We start from the raw sequence: 20,082 nt of genomic DNA on the forward strand, positions 1-20,082 counted from the left end.
CAGGCCAGTGAACTGACTTTAGAGCTTTAAAGCTGCAAATCAGCATGCCAGATACCAGACGATGCCTTAGTTGCTCTAGAGCATCTGAAGTGGCATTGAAATAGATTAGATTGAAATCCCCGCTTTGCAACCCGAGTGGGATACAGCTATATATTTCCTGCCTTCATTTACATCAAAGCAAGATGATTGCTTTCGTTATGTAGTATTGAAAGTTACTACTGCTATTCCATGAAATATCATCCTGTAAAGAAGACAAGTTGTAACTTGACAGAAATGATATCTTAAAAAATGCAGAGTCAGCTTTATACAAGGTGCCTATAAGTACAGTCCATAGAAGTGCTCTTATTGTAAACGTGTTGAATGTCTGAGCGGATATTATCACTGAGTCAACATATGAAAGTAAAAAAGGAATTCTACCACAAGTACAAAGGAGAGAAAACCAAGACTAGCTACCATAGAGGGAGATACTTTTCTTCCTCAGGTGTCTGAACATCTTTGAGCATGGTTTGATTTTTAAAAGTTGGATCTAAGATTGATCATCTAGGTAAGTTAGTGCATAGTGTATAGGTTCTTTATGCATGTCTTCTCAGTGCTGCTACTTGGTGTTTCATAAACCAACCCTTAGCAAATAACTATCTTTAGGCCCCAAAAGTCTTGTATTATGCTTTTCATCATTGCTACCTACTGAACTAGAAATTGGTAATAGCTTTTTGCCCATTGGCAATGGCTTTGAAACCAGCACAAAATCGAAATAAATAAATAAATAGATAGATAAATAAATAAATAAATAAATAAATAAAATTACAAGAGTTATCACTAAGGCAATGAAAGAGAAAAGCCTATCAATATAGTCCCACATAAAGAAATTAACTACTCTAACTTTACAAATACAAGAAATGCAAATCATTCCAATATATTTTCTTTGGTTTTAATTAGTTATGACTCCTCAGAAAATTTACAGAAGTTGAACTGCTGATATAAGCAGAGCTGAAAATTAAAACACGCCTTAAGCTATAAACAGGGTTTTACTCTTTTTTTTTTTTTTTTACTTCCCTTTCTCTTGTGTCTGCCTGTAATGTACAATGTCAAAGGAATTCTCAAATTATGAATAATAAGTGAGTATTCTCCAAATTGCTCCAGTAGTCACCTTCCATGGTGTTATCATTAAATCTCAACTTCCTTGATTTTCCTATGACGTCCTTTCTTTTCTTAGTTCAGAAGCTTCATCTAAAAAGGTAGCGATGATGGAGAGAGGAATATGAAAACAGCCTTGTATACAGTGTGCAGTCTGGCTTAGTAAATTACCACATCTTCAGAGTGCGAAGAGGGGATGCAGAATTTCCCATGTGTAACTTCAGATCCACTTCAGATGAATCTTAAGTTCTAATTACCATGTTTATAAAGCACAGCCCAAATTTTAGAAAGTTTAGATCATTAAATGAGACAATTGCACAAGGAATCAGATAAATCTTTCTTTCCCTATGTTGGTGTTGTGAATTTCCTTTAGCAGTCAGCCCTTTCATCTCCAGTGAGTCCTGGTTCGTATCATACTTCTCAGGGGTGAAGTTCACAGTTTAAATCTGTTGAGATAAAAAGATCTTTCCTTCCAGGCCTAGAAGAATCAGATCTGTAGTTATCATCCTAATGCTATTGCTGCTATTCTATACACTTCTCTTCCCTGTCTATATGCTGTATCTGTTTTCAGATATCAAAGCAATTTCTCAATCCATGACCCCTCTCCTTCCTTTCAGACTAGCTTTGTTTATATAACTTGTCCTGGTTCATGTAGGACAGGGTTAAGTTTCTCCAGCAGAGAGGGGGAAGGGATCTCCAGCCGAGTTATTCATACCATGCTGATGTCAGGTCCAGCGTAGCAGTGCAGGAAGCTTTCCTTTGTGGCTCTGGTCGTGGGAAGCACGTGCAGTGGGCTGATGTGTTCACTGCGGTATTTCTCTGTATATCTTTTGTGTTGTTTATTGTTATTACTGTTTGTTGTTGTTATTATTGCTGTTGATGTTGTTCAGATTGTTTATTACGCTGTTGTATTAAATTTCTCCTTATTTTAACCCACGGTTTGTGCCCTACTCAGTCCAAGGGTAGGGGAGGGACAATGGCAACGTGGTCTCCAGTCCCAGCAGGGCTTAAAACTATCACAAACTTTTTTTTAAAAAGATTTTTTTGTTCCCCTCAGTAAGTGCCTTCCTAGGTCATCAGTGTCTGTCTTCATACTTGGCTGCCTGTATCTTTTACAGTGTGGGGGATTTTTTTGTCTCATGATAAGATTCTTCTCTTAGAAGTTGCTGTCTTTCTGGCTCTTCTCTCAATGTGTCCTCCAGCACTTTTTGATAAGGAATATAAACAATTAAAACATGGAAGCTTTGAAAATCAGAGTATCTGTCAGGATGCATCTGTTACTGCAGTGTGGCTAAACTTTTATTGTCTATTAATTTTGTTGATATACCTTTACATAGGATTGTCCTCAAGAATAGAGAGTGCTGAATGGAACATTAGAGACATGATTTCTGTATTAAGCCAGTGTAATTATCTTTGGCCATTTTCCACTATCCGTGATTCTCTGATCTTCAGAAAATCAGTTCCTAGGTGCAGTTTCCTTCTCTGTAAGAATGTTAGGGATCTCATTGGTAAAGTATTCTAAAAGATTTAATAAGAAAGAAAAGTATGTGAGAGCTGAGTTATTTTACAGCATTTTATTTATATGTACACAAAGGCATGTGCTAAGCTACTATATGTAACTCTGTAATAGTGGGAGTAATAGTGAGAATTAACACCTCTGATGATACTGGGAACAGAAAATTTCCATTCCAATGCCCAAATGATTAAGAGTTTGTGAAACTGCATTGAAGGAAAAGCTTTACACTGTTTTTTTGAGAATGCTTATAATTGTGTTGGTTGTTATAGAACCCCTGGATATATGTCATATCACATCTGCTTCTACAGAAATCTAGTTATTACTCAAGAGAATGCAAATAACATAAATTCACCATAGTAAATTTTTGAAATTAAAAATCTGATTCTGGCTCCTTTGTCTAAAATTGTGTCTGGTACTAATATTTAATTCTATGATGCTTATGATACAAGAAAAACAATTTAATATTAAAAGAATAGATATAATGTTAAAAGAAAAAATGTCTTCTTTTTTTTTTTTTCAATTTGTTTCTATTTTGTGTAGTATAAAAATGTCAGTTCATGTTTGGCAAGACCTTCCACCCCAGAGAAGCATGGTTCAATTATAGCTTTTTTCAGATGTTTTCACTGTAACATTTGAATTGTCTAGTTTTTCCATTTTGTCATTTTGGTCTTCTATTTTTATTTTTCTCACAGTTTTTATTTATTTTCCTCACAATTTTTCCCCCATCTGTCCACAGTTGTCCTTATAGCATACATGCTCACATCTCAATGCTCTTTCCTTTAATTCTTTGCCAGTCTCCGTACTTAAATCCTTTCATTACTGCTAGATTCCTGCTCAGGATTCCTCACTTTCTCTTTGCTATATTTGGTCTCCGATGCTTTTCTTTTCAGCCCACATTTTCATCACTGCTTCTGTAGCTATATGGTGATACTGAATCATTCACTGTTATTTTTTTTAGATTTATACCAGAGGATGGGAGGAGGAGGTTATGCTAGGCTTTCTTTGGTTATAGGTCCAGGAAGATTCACACGGACAAAATTCTGTAGGATTTTCTTACTTATATGGACAACGTAGCTTAACTGAAGTGTTTGGGTCTTACAGATACCACAATAGAAATAGAGTATGAAGCAGAAATGAAAGACTGTTTTATTATTGGTAATAACACTTGCTGTCACCTTTTGGATTTAGCAGTATAACATCTGAGAATTTTTTCTCTTAGGATGAGAGACATGACAGATGTTAATATTAATGCTTAACTCATAGATATAATGTCACTTACTACCAATACGGAATTACATTTCAACCTGAGTCCTTGAATATATCCTTAGGTTTCTAAGGTATTATTTCTGGATAACACTGTCGTATGATTGTCATTATTGGTTGTAACTTGAAATATAATTCTCCTTAGAACTATCACTTTAAAATTGTTTTCTCTTTCTGTTGATAAGTACATGTGCTAAAAAGTGCATATGGGAGTGCTGCACTTCTCTAATGACTTCGGTGAGATTTCTAGGTGACCACTCAGATTTTAGTTTATTGTGGTAGTATTGGTGCTGAGGGAAAAAAGAACAACATCATACAGCGTAAGGCAGGACTGTGACTGTTTTCTTGCAATAAAGCTTAATAACACAGACTGTGTACATTACATAGCACTTGGCCTTGTAGCTTCTCTGGACCCTGTGTAGTACCCGATGGAGCTGAGATTTCACTATTGTGTGGCTTTTTCTCTTCCAAATTTATTTAATAATGTGAAAGTTGCATTGCAGCACAACAAAGCAATGTTACCATGTCATGAAAGGAAGTTATGTGCTGCAGAGTGTGTAGCACAAGGCTGTTTAGGGATGCTTAAGGATCTGCAGGCTGTTGGAATAATATTGAAGCACTGTGTAAAATGGGAGGAGACAAACCTGGTGCACTCTTGTCCATACTGTCTGCTCGGAAGGATCCCTGGTGTATGTTATTAACTCTGACTGTGACTGGGTTTTATCTGAGAGAGACCTAGTTGGCCCAGATCAATAAAATATCAGGGACGGTTCTAAAATTTAGTAGCATGAACATTTGGTGTTCCAGAGATCATACTTGTTCCCTGGCCTTGTTTTGTTTAACAACCTGCAACTGCAGGACATAAAAAGAGACACTGTTAGAGAGGAGCTCTGCTACTAATCTGTAACAAGTTCCATTTCAAGGAAGCAAAGCAATTAAAGTTGGATTCTGAACAACTAGAAAGTCAGTGGAGTTTTCATGCATATGGAGGCGTTGATGATGAAGCTTTCTTCTGAATGTAGAAAGGCAGAAGCAGCAGTCATCACCTTATATATATACTGTGAACATTAACTTATTTTTATGCAAAATATGTATTCATTTGAAGTTCCCTACTAATCACAGATATGTGCGTTTATTTCTGCTCTTGGGCTGAATCTAGTGCTTAATCTGCAACTGCTTTGGCAGCTGACAGGCAGACCAGCTGAAGGTCATTTTGTATTCTGTGGTGGTTTCCCTCTTTGAACCACTGAAGATTTTATCTGTGTCCTCCAGCAACATTAGAAAAGTTGAGAATGACAGTAAAAAAAAAAAAAAAAAAAAAAAAAAAAAAAAAAGAGTGGCAAATGGGCAAGATATTATTTATAAATAAGCAAGTGAAAGCTTTTTATGCAACATTATGTAGCAGAAAGATAAAACAGCTGCTTACCCCCTGATTATATGAATATATATGCTGAAAAATTAAAAGACATGCAGACAGTCTACCTATTTGTAATATGTGTTCAATAAGATTATTTGCTTGTTTTAGGAGTATTTTAAAATAGATTACTGAGATTGTTCATGTACTTCATTTAAATAAAATACATGTTAAAGAATAAGCTGGTCCAAATTTGTAAAATAAGACTTGGGACTTCTCTGTATATCTTAGAATTAGACAGGCAGAGCTTAGTAAAGCCTCCACGGGTAGGTGTAGACTGTAATTATGGTCTTAAGGCCACTGCTCAGTCTGCTTTAGGGGAGAGTTTTATTTATACAATAAATGCAATCTGAATTTCAGAGATATCAAACTTGACTTCTTCAATCAGTTGACTCAGTTATAACACAGGACACTTGGTTCCCTTTCTAGTTACAGAATAATGTGGAAATAATTTATTTCTTAACAATAATTTAAAAAAAATCATCATTAATGAGAATACCACAGAATGTTTTCATAAGGTTTCATAAACACAGATTTAAGCAATAAGGAGAACAGTGAAAGTTTAGCAGTTTTTAGAAATATGAAAGAAATATTTCTGCATGTCATATGCTACAGATATATAGTAATTTTCCACAACCCTATTGCAGAAGTAAATATTGATTTACTATATATCTTTTAATCACTTCTGTGTTGCATTTCTTCTGCAGGTGATTGAAAATACTTTTTTATTTTGCGTTTGTGTAGTAAGTAACTATAGAGAAAAGAGTATGTTTTATCATAGGTATTTTATAATCTCTATGGAAATATAATTTCCACAACGTGATGATCTTACTCTTTGTGAGATTTTTTTAGATGTTCTGTTCATCTCATTCTGGTTTCAATAGGTTTCTGTATATGGAATGAATATAAATTGTATTATAAGTGGCTGGTATCATGCCTCTAAAGAGGAAGGTGGCATGAATCTTGGGATTCAGTCATCAAAAGTACACCTTGACATCAATAAGTAGAAGAGGACTTCAAGGCCTGATGCAAATAAATAAATTAACACAAAACATATTTTGCACCCACTGTGAGTGATAACAATACTTAATATAACAAACACCATGCTGGAGATTTCCAAGAAGATAAGTAGGGAGGGTGGAGAAGAAAAGCTAATGAATTTTAATGCAGGGGAACCTGATGCTCGGTTCTTGGCTCAGCAGCAAGGGTGTCACTTCCCACTTCATATATATTTCTTGTGTGAAATCTGTTACCAATTATATTATGTTATGATATGCTGATGTGGGGCTATACTACCGTTTTTTTCTCAGTACCACTTATCACTGTGATAAGTGAGTAAAAAAGAACGTTTTAAAATTTGCCACAGAGCTTGACAGAAGATGCGGCATGAAGAGTAGTCATCTGGTAAACAGTTTGTATCAATTTTAAATACAAAAATTAACTTCTCCATTCAAATATGCATGTAGAAAGTAATCAGTCCCATGGCCTAAAATATGCCACACTAGCTGTATTGTTGCACTAGATTTTTACAAAGTGCCACAGACTTTATTTTTCCATAGATTATGATAAACGCATTTAATGCTGTACCTAAAGCATTAAGGAAATAGAATAAATTTTCCAGCTTGTTAAGAATAGGAAGAAGAAGCCCAGCAGACTTATTTTTGTACTTATCACCTCTGTGTTGTTAAAAATTCCAAACCCACAATCCCACAATTTGAAAACTGTGTGACTGTTAATCGTGGACAAACAGTAGAAGAGGAAAGCTCTTTTCTTCCAATTTATCTTCCTATTTCTCAGTGCCCACCTCTCCCTCTCCACAACCGCTCATTTCTCTGGTTTCTCACTGTCTTCAATTTTGTTTATCTATGGGCTCTTATTCAGGGGCCAGTACTTTTACAGTGGTGGCAACAAAATTAAATTTTACACATATGAATATATCTATTACCATAGCATTTCTTCCACTTCACTCTCTCTATGCCCCTTAATTTCTTAGATTTAAAGGGATATGGGTAGTGGCTTACTAACCTAATTAGTGCCTGTGAATGCTCTTGCAATGTGTGTGTAATAAGCATTACTATTTGAACTGACTGCAATATATGCCAGATGAACCTGTAGGTAATATAGTAGTGACAAAATCTCACGTCACATCTCCCATTTGCTTACTTACCTTTAACCTCTACCCGTTTAACATATGTAATATCTATTCTTTTCCCCTTCCTTTCCCTCTTCCCTTCTTCCTCCTGACCTCTCCACAGCATGGGTCTTTGGCCATTGTTTTCTACTTCATTGTTTTCACATGTTTTCTGAAAACGCAATTGATCTTTAAAACCTGTCACAAATAGTAAAACATTAAAGTCCTATTTTAACTTTTGCTAAAGAACATTTAACATTTTTTCTGAGAATCAAGAGGATTTTATGTTGTGGATGAATTCCACCACAGATATTCTCAGAATTGCAGGCATTTACATTTACAAGTGTCCATATACTGCCAAGAGCATAACATGGGATTAGGACACTTGCAAACTGGGTCCAAAATGTTTGTCAGAGTTCGTTTGTTCATTTAGACTCTAAGAAAAGTGCATGAAGTAATCCTGTTTATGTATTGCTAATTACTTTCCCCTGCCTCCTCTTTTTCCTTCATCGGCCGCAAATCCTGCCTGACAAATTTTAACTCTAGATTGTGCATTTCCACGGATGAGGACTGTCTAGTTAAGATGTCCCATGCTTCTACTCGATGGGAAACAAGCAGTCAATAAGATTTTTCATTTTTTGTTTCATTAAAATAATCTTCTGGTTTTGATATTGTAGATAATACAGCCAGTATCCTGACAAGACGGAGGAGATACAGTCGAACCACTCAGGATATCTATTACCTCCCAGTTTTGATTTCTGATGGTGGAGTGCCCCCTCTCAGCAGCAGCAGTACTCTCACAATTAGGGTTTGTGCATGTGAGAGAGATGGACGTGTAAGAACTTGTCATGCTGAAGCTTTCCTCTCCTCGGCTGGCTTGAGCACAGGAGCTTTAATCGCAATCCTGCTCTGTGTTGTAATTCTTCTTGGTAAGCCATTTTCAGTATTAAGTAATGCTATCCTTCCACTGGATCTCTCAATGTGACAGGACAGAAATTTCTAGTATGATATGGTTTTGAACCAGAGGCTGCCTGGTAATAGGAGGTAATTAGAAACACATAGATGTGATTAGGGAGGGAAAGTTCAGCTAAAATTAATAGGGAAAGATGCCTTTAAAGTACATTTATGAATATCTTGAATCCATTAGAAATTATTTTTCAGAGGTTATCAAGTAATTAGCACTGCAGATATTTTTTTCTGTAATTTGGAAAGATTTCAAAAAGCCACTGACTCTAATTCCATGTCTAGAACAGTGTGAAAAATGGTAAAAAAAGAGATGAGGAAAACTTTCTGAAGTGCATTACACTGTAAGAAGCACCATTACCACTCAACAAAAGCCAGTTCTTAATGTGGTATAAACTAATGGCAATGCACAGCATAATCCACAGTGCAAGGGACATTTGAGACTATAAAATTACTCCATTAGATAAATGCCATTGCAAGTACATTTTTTTTTTCTTTCCACCAGGTCAATTTAAATGTTACCCATTAGTTTTTTGGGGTACTTTTCCTGGCAGAAACACAACTTGCTAAGTACATACCTATGTACTACTCGTGCCTTTCTGCATTCTTGTAGAGACAGCAAGAAATAATGGGAATTGCAGCATGACCGCACGTAGGAGATTTCGAGGATTTTTTTCCAAAGGCTCTACATTTTCTAAGGACTACTTTCCTCACAGCTTACTTCAGAACTTCCTTGTCAGAAAGCTCTTTTAAAATGTATAGTAATACATTTCATTTATAAACTTATATTTTATCATACAAGACTGAATATTCACAAGAGAAGAAATAAACCTTTTGCATTTTAAATCAATATTTATGCTAAATATTGGTTTTAATGAAGCACTGGAAGCCATTAATAATGCTTCTGAAAAATGTCAGCCCTAGTTACTAATTTCTCATTTAACTGAAAGGATGTTATCCCCTTTTATATCCTTTATGAAGTCCCTAGTAATCCAACTAGTGGTTTTCACTGTTGGCTTAAAAGACCTCAGCAATCCCTGCAAAGAAAATATGCAGAAGAAGTGTGCTCTTTACTGACCCTTTGAAAGACTGGGCTGTATTGGAAGTTTGTAGTTTCAGTACAGCATTATTAATTTTCCCCTTAATTGTGTGGTCTCAGCCTGTTGCACTCTGGCATGTTGCTATGTCAAACACAGCTGTATGGATGTCGTGGGTGCTTTCCAGGCATACAGAAACCTATCTTCAGGTAACGCATTACACAACAAAGGCATTGCTCACTTTGGAATAGAAGTACACTGTTTTCAGACTGGACAGGTTTGGTGGCCCTTTGTTATAGACACATTAGACCTGATGTATTGATCCCAAATAACAATATTAGCCTGAAAATATTTCACCTCTGTATTCATGACATAGTATCTGTTATTTCTTTAGCATATATTTACTTACCTCAGATGTAAAGTTTAAACCTACTCTAATATCTGCAGTTTTCTCTTTAGCAATTGTGGTCCTTTTCATCACCCTAAGACGCAGCAAGAAGGAGCCCTTGATCATTTCTGAAGAAGATGTCCGGGAAAATGTTGTGACATATGATGATGAGGGTGGTGGAGAAGAAGACACGGAGGCATTTGACATCACAGCGCTGCGGAATCCATCAGCTGCTGAGGAGTTAAAATACCGGAGGGATGTTCGTCCTGAAGTGAAGCCTGTGCTCAGGCATCATCCCTCCTCAAGCCTTGACAGTATAGACGTTCAGGAGTTCATTAAACAAAGACTGGCAGAAGCTGATCTGGACCCCAGTGTGCCCCCGTATGACTCCCTACAGACATATGCCTATGAGGGTCATAGATCAGAAGCTGGATCTATCAGTTCTCTGGATTCAGCCACAACACATTCTGACCAGGATTATAATTACCTTGGAGACTGGGGACCTGAATTCAAGAAGCTAGCTGAACTCTATGGGGAAATAGAATCAGAAAGAACAACTTAGTTGTAATTCCCAGAGCAGAGAAGTTCCTATACAACTGGAGATATAATGACAGCAACAGTAACAAAAAATGAATACAGTACTTGGAACTGAGCAAGTTGTACGCAGTTACTGTAGAACAAGTGCCCTTTTCATATTTGAAACTGGGTTCTCCAATTGGAAGAAAGTCAAATTTTGAAAAATACAGAAAAAAGAAGCTATTGTCCCTTGTGTATATTTTTTAATTGCTCAATAAAGTCCGTGGTACCATATCTGTAATAATACCTGAAGTAAAGCCAAGCAATGACATTTTTATTGCAATATGCTTAACACCTCTAAGCTACAGTAAGTTTATGGTCATGCCTGTTTAGGAAGATAGCTAATGGAGGAGCAAATCTCTTGCAGGTGGTTGTGATGTTGCATTTCTAGCTGTTCTGTAGGCCTTGTGATCCCAATGTGAGGTAGCCAAAGGGGTTTACTATCAGTGTGAGAAGTGCTAACAGTCTGTTTCCTTCACAGAAGGGATAAGCCACACCTGTCCTCTTAAATAAATGGTCCTTTGATGATTTAATCTTATTGAATTAGCAGGTTGCATTGAGATGATGTCATTTCATTATGTCCTTCATAATATTTTCATCCATAACCAGCTAACAGAGGGAGGATATCATTAGCTGTTAGCTCAAACATGGCTCTAGCCATCACTGGAGCCCTGTTCTGTTACTGTGTGCTAGAGGAACTGTTGTGCTTTTTCTTTTTGTCTTTTCATGGGAACATCATTCATTTAAATGGAATGGGCCCAAAGTACTCTCTATGCAGCAAAGCAGATGAAGCATAGGCTCTTTCAATAAAAACAACAATGGCAGCACCATTAAACTATGCAGTTGTTTGGTTCACTGTGCTTCACTTATGTCAACAGATGAAGCTTTTCAAGTCTTTTGCTGGTCTGAGTCCAGGAGCTAAAACAGTTAGTTTAAAACACAGAGTTCTTAACCATAATGTCTCTATTTCCGTGTGTGACTAAAAGCAAAATACAGCTGCTGTAAGACACTGGGACAGCAAAAATTGAAACAAAAGGAGTAAGATGATGTTGCCTTTTTCTTTTTAGTTCAGTCTACGGGTATTTAATTTCCCTTAGAGTAATTTATGTCTGAGAAAGTTTTCTATTTCTATTTCTATTTTCTATTTTCATCATTTTAAGTCAGTGGAGGAAGAAAAAAATAAAGTGTATCATTACTGTGGTTCCTATGTATTAAATAAGTTGATTTTTGTGTTAATAACTTTTTAGCCTTGCAGAACTGCTATACAGTTCTGCTTAACATTGCAGGCTGCTTAACACCTAATCCAGGAGATTCTTATGTTTTCCTTTGTTTGTTTGAAACTTTTAACCTTTTGTTTGTCTTTCTTGTGATAATACTGTGAGAGAACCAGGAGCTCATAATATCCCATGAAAAATTATGACTTACAAGGCTCACCATCTATTACAGCTTTCCGCTTCTAAGAAAACTGTAGCTCTGCTTAGGAAAGTGGACTTCTTGCAATATGTGTTTGATAGGGAAACTATACTGAGCAGAAGCTGTGTACTTTTTTTTTACTCTCTGGGCTGGTGTGGAGACTGATTCAGATCCATGCACTCCACTAGATTCCTCCCTTTGTTTTAGGTGCCACTTACATTCAGCTTAGTATAGAAGGGTCTGTCTTGCTGACCTACTGTGGGCCACACAAGTGAACCACATTATTAAGCCTTCCTTTCTTTACTGTATGGTTGGGTAGGTCCTAGATATGACTGAAACTTCTGATCAGCTCTGCTTTGAGGTTGTTTTTTTTAATTTTAAATGCACAACTACATCTTGAGATGTAGTTGACTGCTTTTGGTTTAAACAGCCTTCTGGAAAAATTAGCAAGCAGCTCTGTAAAAAACTTTTCAAACTCTAAAAATGTTTTAGTTGCTCTGTAGTCACAGAATTGTTTTTTACTACACTGTTTTATTTGCCACTTGAAAACTAACATTTCCCTTTCTGTCAACATCTGAACCCATGAGGCAATTTAGAGGGGAAAGAAGCCCTAACCCTACAATGTTTTGATTAAGATTTGAAAGTACTTTAATAATCTGTGTTCAGATTTATTTTTTTTTTTTAAGTTTTACCAAATAGAGAATCTTCTAGAAATGCATTTAAGGAGAGATTCTCATTATAGAGTAAAGTTAAATGTATGCTTTAATTTAGTAAGAGTTATACTCAATTTTAGAATGGTTCATGTATTGTCTTTTTTGGGGGGGTAGAGTTATGTTTCAGTTTTGTCCCAAATGAAGCAACTAGTAATGCAGGATTTTATGAGGAGGAATTTTCCTTTGATTTAGATCGTACTTGATTTATGCTAACATCTAAGTTTTTATATTGTATAAGTAGAGTGCTAAAATGTAAATTTTTCAGCATTAGTAGTACCACGGTCCATAATATTTTGTACCACATCTGCATAAAAACTGCATTCATTGTTGTATTACAGTTTTGAGAATCAGGTATTAGTTATCTTTATGTCTGTTCCCTCTGGCCCTACACAGAAGCAGGGAAAATCAGTTGTATTTTGTGCTTTAAGCAGTGTTCCCACCTTTTTTTTTTTTTTTTTATCATAGAACATTCAGGTGTAAAGCCAACAGTGCAGTGACATAAACAAGTCACTCCTTACACTCATGTTCTGATTAAGCTAATGAGAGAAGGAGGTTATAACTTAGAGAAAGGAGTCCCCTTTTCGCCATTCCTTATGCTCTCTTTGCTGCTGTATGTGCATTGTACCCACAGCCCCAGGAAATTCTGAATCCTTTAAAACTCTTCAGGGTTATTGAGACGCTGCTTCAGTGATGCTGCAGTGTGTCCCATTTGATACATCCTATCCACAGTGATGGCCAAATGTGCTTTTCTATCATGATACATCTGCATGCTTTCTATGCTTAATGTTTTTTACTCAAATACACATCACAGTGCTGTGTTGTTTGCATGACAAATAGCAGAATATTAAATCTTCAGGGCCACAGCAAAGGCCTCATGGTGCAGAAAGAACAGGTTTACAGATTGCTTTCCTGATCCCACAGATTTTTCCTTTGGTCCTTTGTGCTCTAGAAACAAATTTAAACTGTACTTGGGAATTTCTATGTTAACATTGATTAAACAGGAAGAAAATTAACACTGCCATGGAGGGCATGATCATTTTGTAGCATTACTGATTTAAACAAAGTATACATTCAGTGAAATATCATGGGAAACTCTTTCCTAGTTTATGGTTAAGTCTAATTGTATAGACTTTGCTTAAAGCTTTCACAGATCTTTTGTGTACTCATATTCTCCAATATTTTCCTATTAGACTAGATAATCCTGTTGCTCTTAACAACTAAATGCTGAAAACCATCGGTTTTACTTAAACTGGAAGATAATAAGTGAAATTAAATGGTACATACAAAGTGGTGCTTAAGGGCTTTCCGATTTACAATTTTATTTCAGCAACAGCTATTCAACTAATAGTATCATTACACCAAATTAGTCGCATTCCTTCAAACAAACCCTCTTTCTCGTAATGGTAAGGGCACTCCGTATGCTGTTATCTTGACATGTCACCTGAGAACATGATCTGTATAAATATTTTACAATGTGAAAATATATTGTCAACCTACAAACAGTCCAAAATGTGATTTAATACGCTTTAAAGAAATGGAAGGGACTGAATTTAACTGGCATTAGATTAAGTTTCATATATTAAAAACAAATTAATTTGTTTATCGGTGTTACCATTTACTACATACACATATAGACTGTAAAAGTTGAAAGTGATTTCACTGTTATGCACTTTATTTTTTGCATTCTTCTTAGAAAACCAAAATAATTGTAAACATTTTTGGGTTTGAATTCTAAATGATGCAGTTGTTTAAATTGTGAATACTGCAAGAAAATGTCTATATGAAAATATTCTCACTGATATTTATAAGGAATTACAAAATTTCTGTGGTCTAAGGCTTTGAAAAATCATCCTTTAGAAAATCTAAGAATTGGATCAGCCTGGAATTAACTGAACTCATAGACTCACACAAAGGATAACAAAGGAAATATTCTAAATGCAGACAAGAATATGAAATTATGCTGCCTAGGGTTAGTTTGTGGTTTATAAAGTGCTAAGACCTTGTACTTGCAGTACATACAAATGGCACAGTGCATTCTAAGGAACATTAGGAGCGTGTTGCAAGTATTGGGCCATCCTTATTTTTCCAAAGTCTCCAAAAATATATATATTTTTTTTAACAAGAGTAATGTAAAGTATACCTCCTTATGCAAGTGTTACTGATAGAAATTGTTACATTTTCTTTTAATAAACAAAAGGGACAAAATCTTTTATTCGTATTTTTCAAATAAAATATGCTCTTTGCTATGGTGATGGGTTATTGTATTCCTCATCACTACTAGAACGGGTCATTTTCTCTTTACTCCTGTATTTTATACTCACCAAAGCAATACAACTATCTATCTTTAGATTCAAATGCTATACAGCAGTATTAATGAGGTCACTGTCAGAAACAGTATGGTAACTTTAACTAGATTTTAGTACCTGGTATAGTCTCTCAGTTGTGTCACTATCTGAAAGACTCTTACATGATTATGGGTACAGATGGGTAGGGAGAGAGAGAGACACTGAGAGATACTTTGCAACAGACTGCAGTATAACTGCTAAATGGTTCATTACTTTTACTTGTGGCCACTATTCTACTCCAACCATCACTGTCTTGAAACTGAAATACAGCGTTATCGGATGAAAACATTATCCATATGAGTGAGTTAGGGAACTGCACATCTGTGAATCCAGATTGGTGGTAACAGGTGGGGTTTTATCCTAAGTTGACACAAAATAGAAGAGAAAAAACAGGCAAGGACATTCACAATGATCAAGCTCAGGCATAGGCAAAGCAAGTGCACAGGAATCACTCATTCTTTCTCAAAAGAACTAACAGACTTTACCAGTAAATTACATCTTAGAAAATACTGATACCGTGGCTCACAAGGAACTTGTGTCATGCAAGACCTTCTTTCCCAGACTGACATTAAATTCAAAAATAAGCCAAGGTTGACACAAAATGAAAACACAATTTTGTTATAGTACCGTCCTTGCTCTACTTCATTGCCCACAGACAAATTTAGATTGTGTACCACCATACTATGCAATTTCCACATGTGCCTCAACACAGCCCTGGAAACAAATTATTATGGTAAGACAATCTTTAAAAGACAAATACTGTTAGACTCAATCCAGGGGAGGAACTAGTGATTTTGTTGTTTTTGTTTTGGTCCTCATTTGAGGTGTTTAAACTTTCTAAAGAACATTTATAAAGACTTTAGATCATCCTTCATATCTAAGATACATTGAAAGGTGGTGGGTTTTGTCTTAGCAGAGTTTATTATCATATTATTGTTAAATTTTAGGTTGCTTGAGGTTCAATACTACTCCTATACATGTCAAATGTATTAAATTACATTTATGTACAGGGAGTCTTTAAAATCTAGAAAGCTTTTTTAGTGAGTTTAGTAGACTTCTGTGGGCTTCATGATTCTGTGTAACAATTTTGTGTTGGGTAACTCCCCACAAATCCATCAATACATGTCAACCTTTAATTAATCAAGAAAATCCTGAAGATCCAACAAACGTTTTCCACCCTAGCTGCTTCTAAAGTTGGGTTGTTATGGAAGTGCGTGTAATAGAACATAGTATAGCTGGTGGGTATTCGGTATCTGCAGAAACATCCTCAACTAACAAAGCAACCTTCAGAGGGAAAAAAGAAACTGGGATTTGGACTCTTAGAGGATCATAGGGCACATAGAGCTTGAAGGTATTCTATCCCTAGTGAAGCCTGAACAAAATCAGGATCTGTGGGACCTTCATAGTGGACCTTGTCATCATACATGTTCAGCGTCCAAATAGGTGATGAACTCAATGGAGAGAGTTTAAATAGGTGAAAGGCTAACATATCTGAACTGTCATGTCTTCTGCTAGAGTCCTGGATAGAAATGGATCAGTCTTAATGCATTTGCCAGGTTACAGTGTGAAAACAGTTCTGAGGCATGCTGCAGTTCTAACACCTTTACCTGCCACATTAACTGTTTTGAAACAAATTAGATTGCTCTCGACTTTACATTGTATATTGTTTTCTTAAAATCTGAATTAATATCCATGTTCCATGTTTAAAATTCTTTCCTGTATCTTCTGGAACTGATGTGGGGACAAAGCATCTACAAATAAAATTCAACCCTGCTTTTAAGTCTCAAGCACAACATATCTAACATCCAATTTAATATAGGATTTGGGTTGGGGAAAAATCAAATACTTGTTGTGTACAAAAGGTAAAGTTCACTCTTATTAAGCAAACTCATTTTTTTGTTAGTTTAGGTCTATTCATTTAAAACTATGCTTGGAGTGTAAGTGTATATTCAAAGATATACATCCTGATTATGTCATGAAGACAACATTTCAATTTCTCAAAAAAGTAAAACCAGCTCACTATCTGTACTATTTACAATCTCTTTGAACTTACTCTTTTTAATGAAAATTTAATTTTCCAGTTAGTTTTAATATTTTGTGCTACATAAATTTTCAACTGGGAAATGGTAACATGGAAGAGAATGGAGAATGGAGAATGACTCAGGAATTAACATCTTTTTAATCTCTAGTTGCTATAGGTATTAAAAAAAAAAAAAAAGACTAAAATTGTAAACATATTTATGAATCAAATTGGATTATCAGCTTGAAAGGCAAGTCACTTGCATATGATGTTGGTAATAAAAATAACAATATTATTGTTCTTTTTTTTTTTATCATAAAGTATCAAAACAGAAATTGTGGTGCCACTTCTTCTATTGTATATCTCTAAAATATGTCAAACCTGATATATAAAGAGAACATCTCTGTAAATGAGGTGTTTGTTAGTTGTTTTCTTTATCCCGAGACTGAGATTTTTTTTTAAATAGTTTCACAGAGAGGATTTGTCTCATGAAGGATGCCGAAGTATTCTTTAAGTGTTAACTGAGTTATATAACTGCAAATGTAGCATCCAGTTTTGTGTGAGAGAGAAGGAAATGAAAGCCAAAGTAAACCTCTCAAATCTTGCACATGGGACACAAGCTCAGACTCTTTAAGCAGATCTAAAATCACCACCTCTTAAGCAGTCTATCCTATGTAGTTATTGAAAAATGAACAAAAAAAAAAAACCAAACCACACACACACACACAAAAAAAAAAAAAAAAAAAAAAAAACAAAAAAAAACCCTCTAGCACTTACTTCATCCTGTGTCCATGTTTTCCGAATGATCATTTCAGGTATCTCTAGCATGCCTTTTTCAATAATATTTTACTGTTTCAGTAACACTCAATATTTTTTTGAAAAATTTCTTCTTCTAATTTCCTCAGAACATTAAGAAGTCAATTCTGTTGAATTTGATGGAAAGTCTAGCAGAAGAATTGCTCTTTGACCAAGTTCAGGATAGAACTTCTCATCAAAATCTCCAATCTTTGACCAATCAATAACTGATTGGTCAAAGGACTTTAGCAGGGATATGGAAGATTGGCTTCAGAGCAGGACATTAAACAGGGATCTCCCAGTTCAACTATTCCTTGATCATAATCTTACATTACAAATTTCAGCTAATTTTTACGAATTGCTTAATGAGTATTTTTGGGTAAAACATCATTCTCATTTTCCGTCCAACTCTATGGGGCTAAGTGATCCTAAAAACACGAGTTATTGTTCACTTTATATCCTCCTTTAGTGTTTCATGTAGTTTTCATTCTTTTCTACCTCCACCAGCCCCCATTTTGTGCTGAATGCTTGAAGTACTCTAGTACCATAATTTATCTTAAACAAGTCAGGGGACTTTAGGAATAAAACTTCATGTCCCTGAAAAAACTGGAAATACTTATCTGATGCCAAAAGTACTAATCTTTATTTTTTACTCTGGGGCAAACATTTTAATTGGACATTATCACAGCTGAATTCCTTACCTTTTTCCCATGCATAGTAATTTGAAATTCAAATCAGCTTCTATGATACCTTCAACAATCTTGGTGTTATTAAGCATTTATACTGGCCAAGAACCGAGTGTCCTAGGTCACATAGAAAAATGACATTATTTGCCTAAGGAATTTCTGGCTTAAAAGATTTCTGAATCCAATGTTGCAAAGCAAAGACTTGTAAGGGAGGGAAGGGGATTATAGGAAGTGTGAAGAGCAACAGAAGGGTAGTAGAGTAGATATCAAATATCACAGGGCAAATACAATTACTGGTGAAATGATTAGAGGTAAGTCATACAATCAATAAAATACATAGTGATAACAGATTTTTCAGAATTTATTATTATTATTATTATTATTATTATTATTATTATTATTGTAAAACTTTATGCATTAATATTGCAATATTTTATGACTATTTCCATTACAGGTAATAAAATCATGAGTTATGTGTGATATATAATGGGGATAGACTATGAAATTCATAAAAATATTACAGTGGAAAGAGAAATATATTTTAAAGTTATTGATCTATTTATATTTGTGTTTGTTTATACTATTCAGCTAATGCTAATTTCTGTTGCTGATATTGTAAATACCCCACATTGCTGGGTCAGTCATGTCCATGCAAATTCCCACTGGTACACTTAGGTTTTTGGCTTGCTGGTTTTACATATGGATTTTGAAAATATTTATTTTTTTCTGAAGGAAGTTTTGGACTGTACTTTTGTAATGAAAAACTGATACAATTTCCTCACTTCTAGAGTTTTAATATTTCTGATAAAGATTACACACTGCAAGAACAGTCACAATAGCTACACAGAGGGCTGCAGGTGGAAATGGTCTTCTATCTGCTTACAGGAATCTATTATTTTTGCCTAGTTTTTATCCACAGAAAATATTGGCAGAGCTCACAAGATCTATCTAAGCTTTATCCCTACAAGAAGGAATTGAAAAGGGAAAAAACTTGTCTGGCTTGGACCTTCAACTTCTACACTGGCTTCTCAACTGTCATGTTAGTGAAATGATAATTTTTGAGTACATACAAAAAATGCACTATGCCAATGGAAAATTAATTGACTTTAAGTGATCTTACCCCTGTACTTAGCACCGGTGAGGCCACACCTCGATTCCTGTTTTTAATTTTGGGCCCCTCACTACAAAAAGGACATTGAATTACTAGAGTGTGTCCAAAGAAGGGCAATGAAGATGGTGAGGGGTTTGGAGCACAGGTCGTACGAGGAGTGACTGAGGGAACTGGGGGTGTTTGATCTGGAGAAAAGGATGCTGAGGGGAGACCTCATTGCCCTCTACAACTACCCGTTTCTTTCCAGAAGGGGTTGTTAGGTGTTGGAATGGGCTGCCCAGGGAGGTGGTGGAGTCCCCATCCCTGGAGGTGTTTAAGAGTCGGGCTGACATAGCACTTTAGGGATATGGTGTAGTTGGGAACTGTCAGTGTGAGGTTAATGGTTGCACTGGATGATCTTCAAGGTCTTTTCCAACCTAGACAATTCTGTGATTCTGTGACTTTGGACAGCATTTTAACTTGAACTCAGGCTGCCTCTTGCCAAGTTATATTTTATGAGGAAAGAACACCTTGTGAGAAAGTGGGTCAGACGATAGAAACATCCCAATTTAAGTGTGTGAAAGGGGTACCTGGTATC

At 35.6% G+C, this 20,082-nt stretch overlaps 1 protein-coding gene across 15 annotated transcripts in view; it reads left to right on the plus strand.

The window, feature by feature from the left end:
• The window catches only part of CDH18 (cadherin 18), a 578,978-nt gene extending 564,225 nt beyond the window's left edge, over positions 1 to 14,753 (plus strand). For 14 of the 15 annotated variants that reach the window (XM_026842284.1, XM_026842282.1, XM_026842283.1 and 11 more), the window contains 2 exons: positions 8,136 to 8,387; positions 9,906 to 14,753. In XM_026842284.1, the coding sequence (XP_026698085.1) occupies positions 8,136 to 8,387; positions 9,906 to 10,408 (755 nt within the window). In that variant the 3' untranslated portion in view covers positions 10,409 to 14,753. The remainder of the gene's footprint in view (positions 1 to 8,135; positions 8,388 to 9,905) is intronic. The other variant, XM_026842297.1, reaches the window with a different exon arrangement.
• Positions 14,754 to 20,082: the final 5,329 nt, after the last annotated feature.

The sequence above is a fragment of the Athene cunicularia genome (genome assembly GCF_003259725.1).
Source record: "Athene cunicularia isolate RWA chromosome 2 unlocalized genomic scaffold, athCun1 chr2_part1, whole genome shotgun sequence".
Taxonomy (NCBI): Eukaryota; Metazoa; Chordata; class Aves; order Strigiformes; family Strigidae; genus Athene; species Athene cunicularia.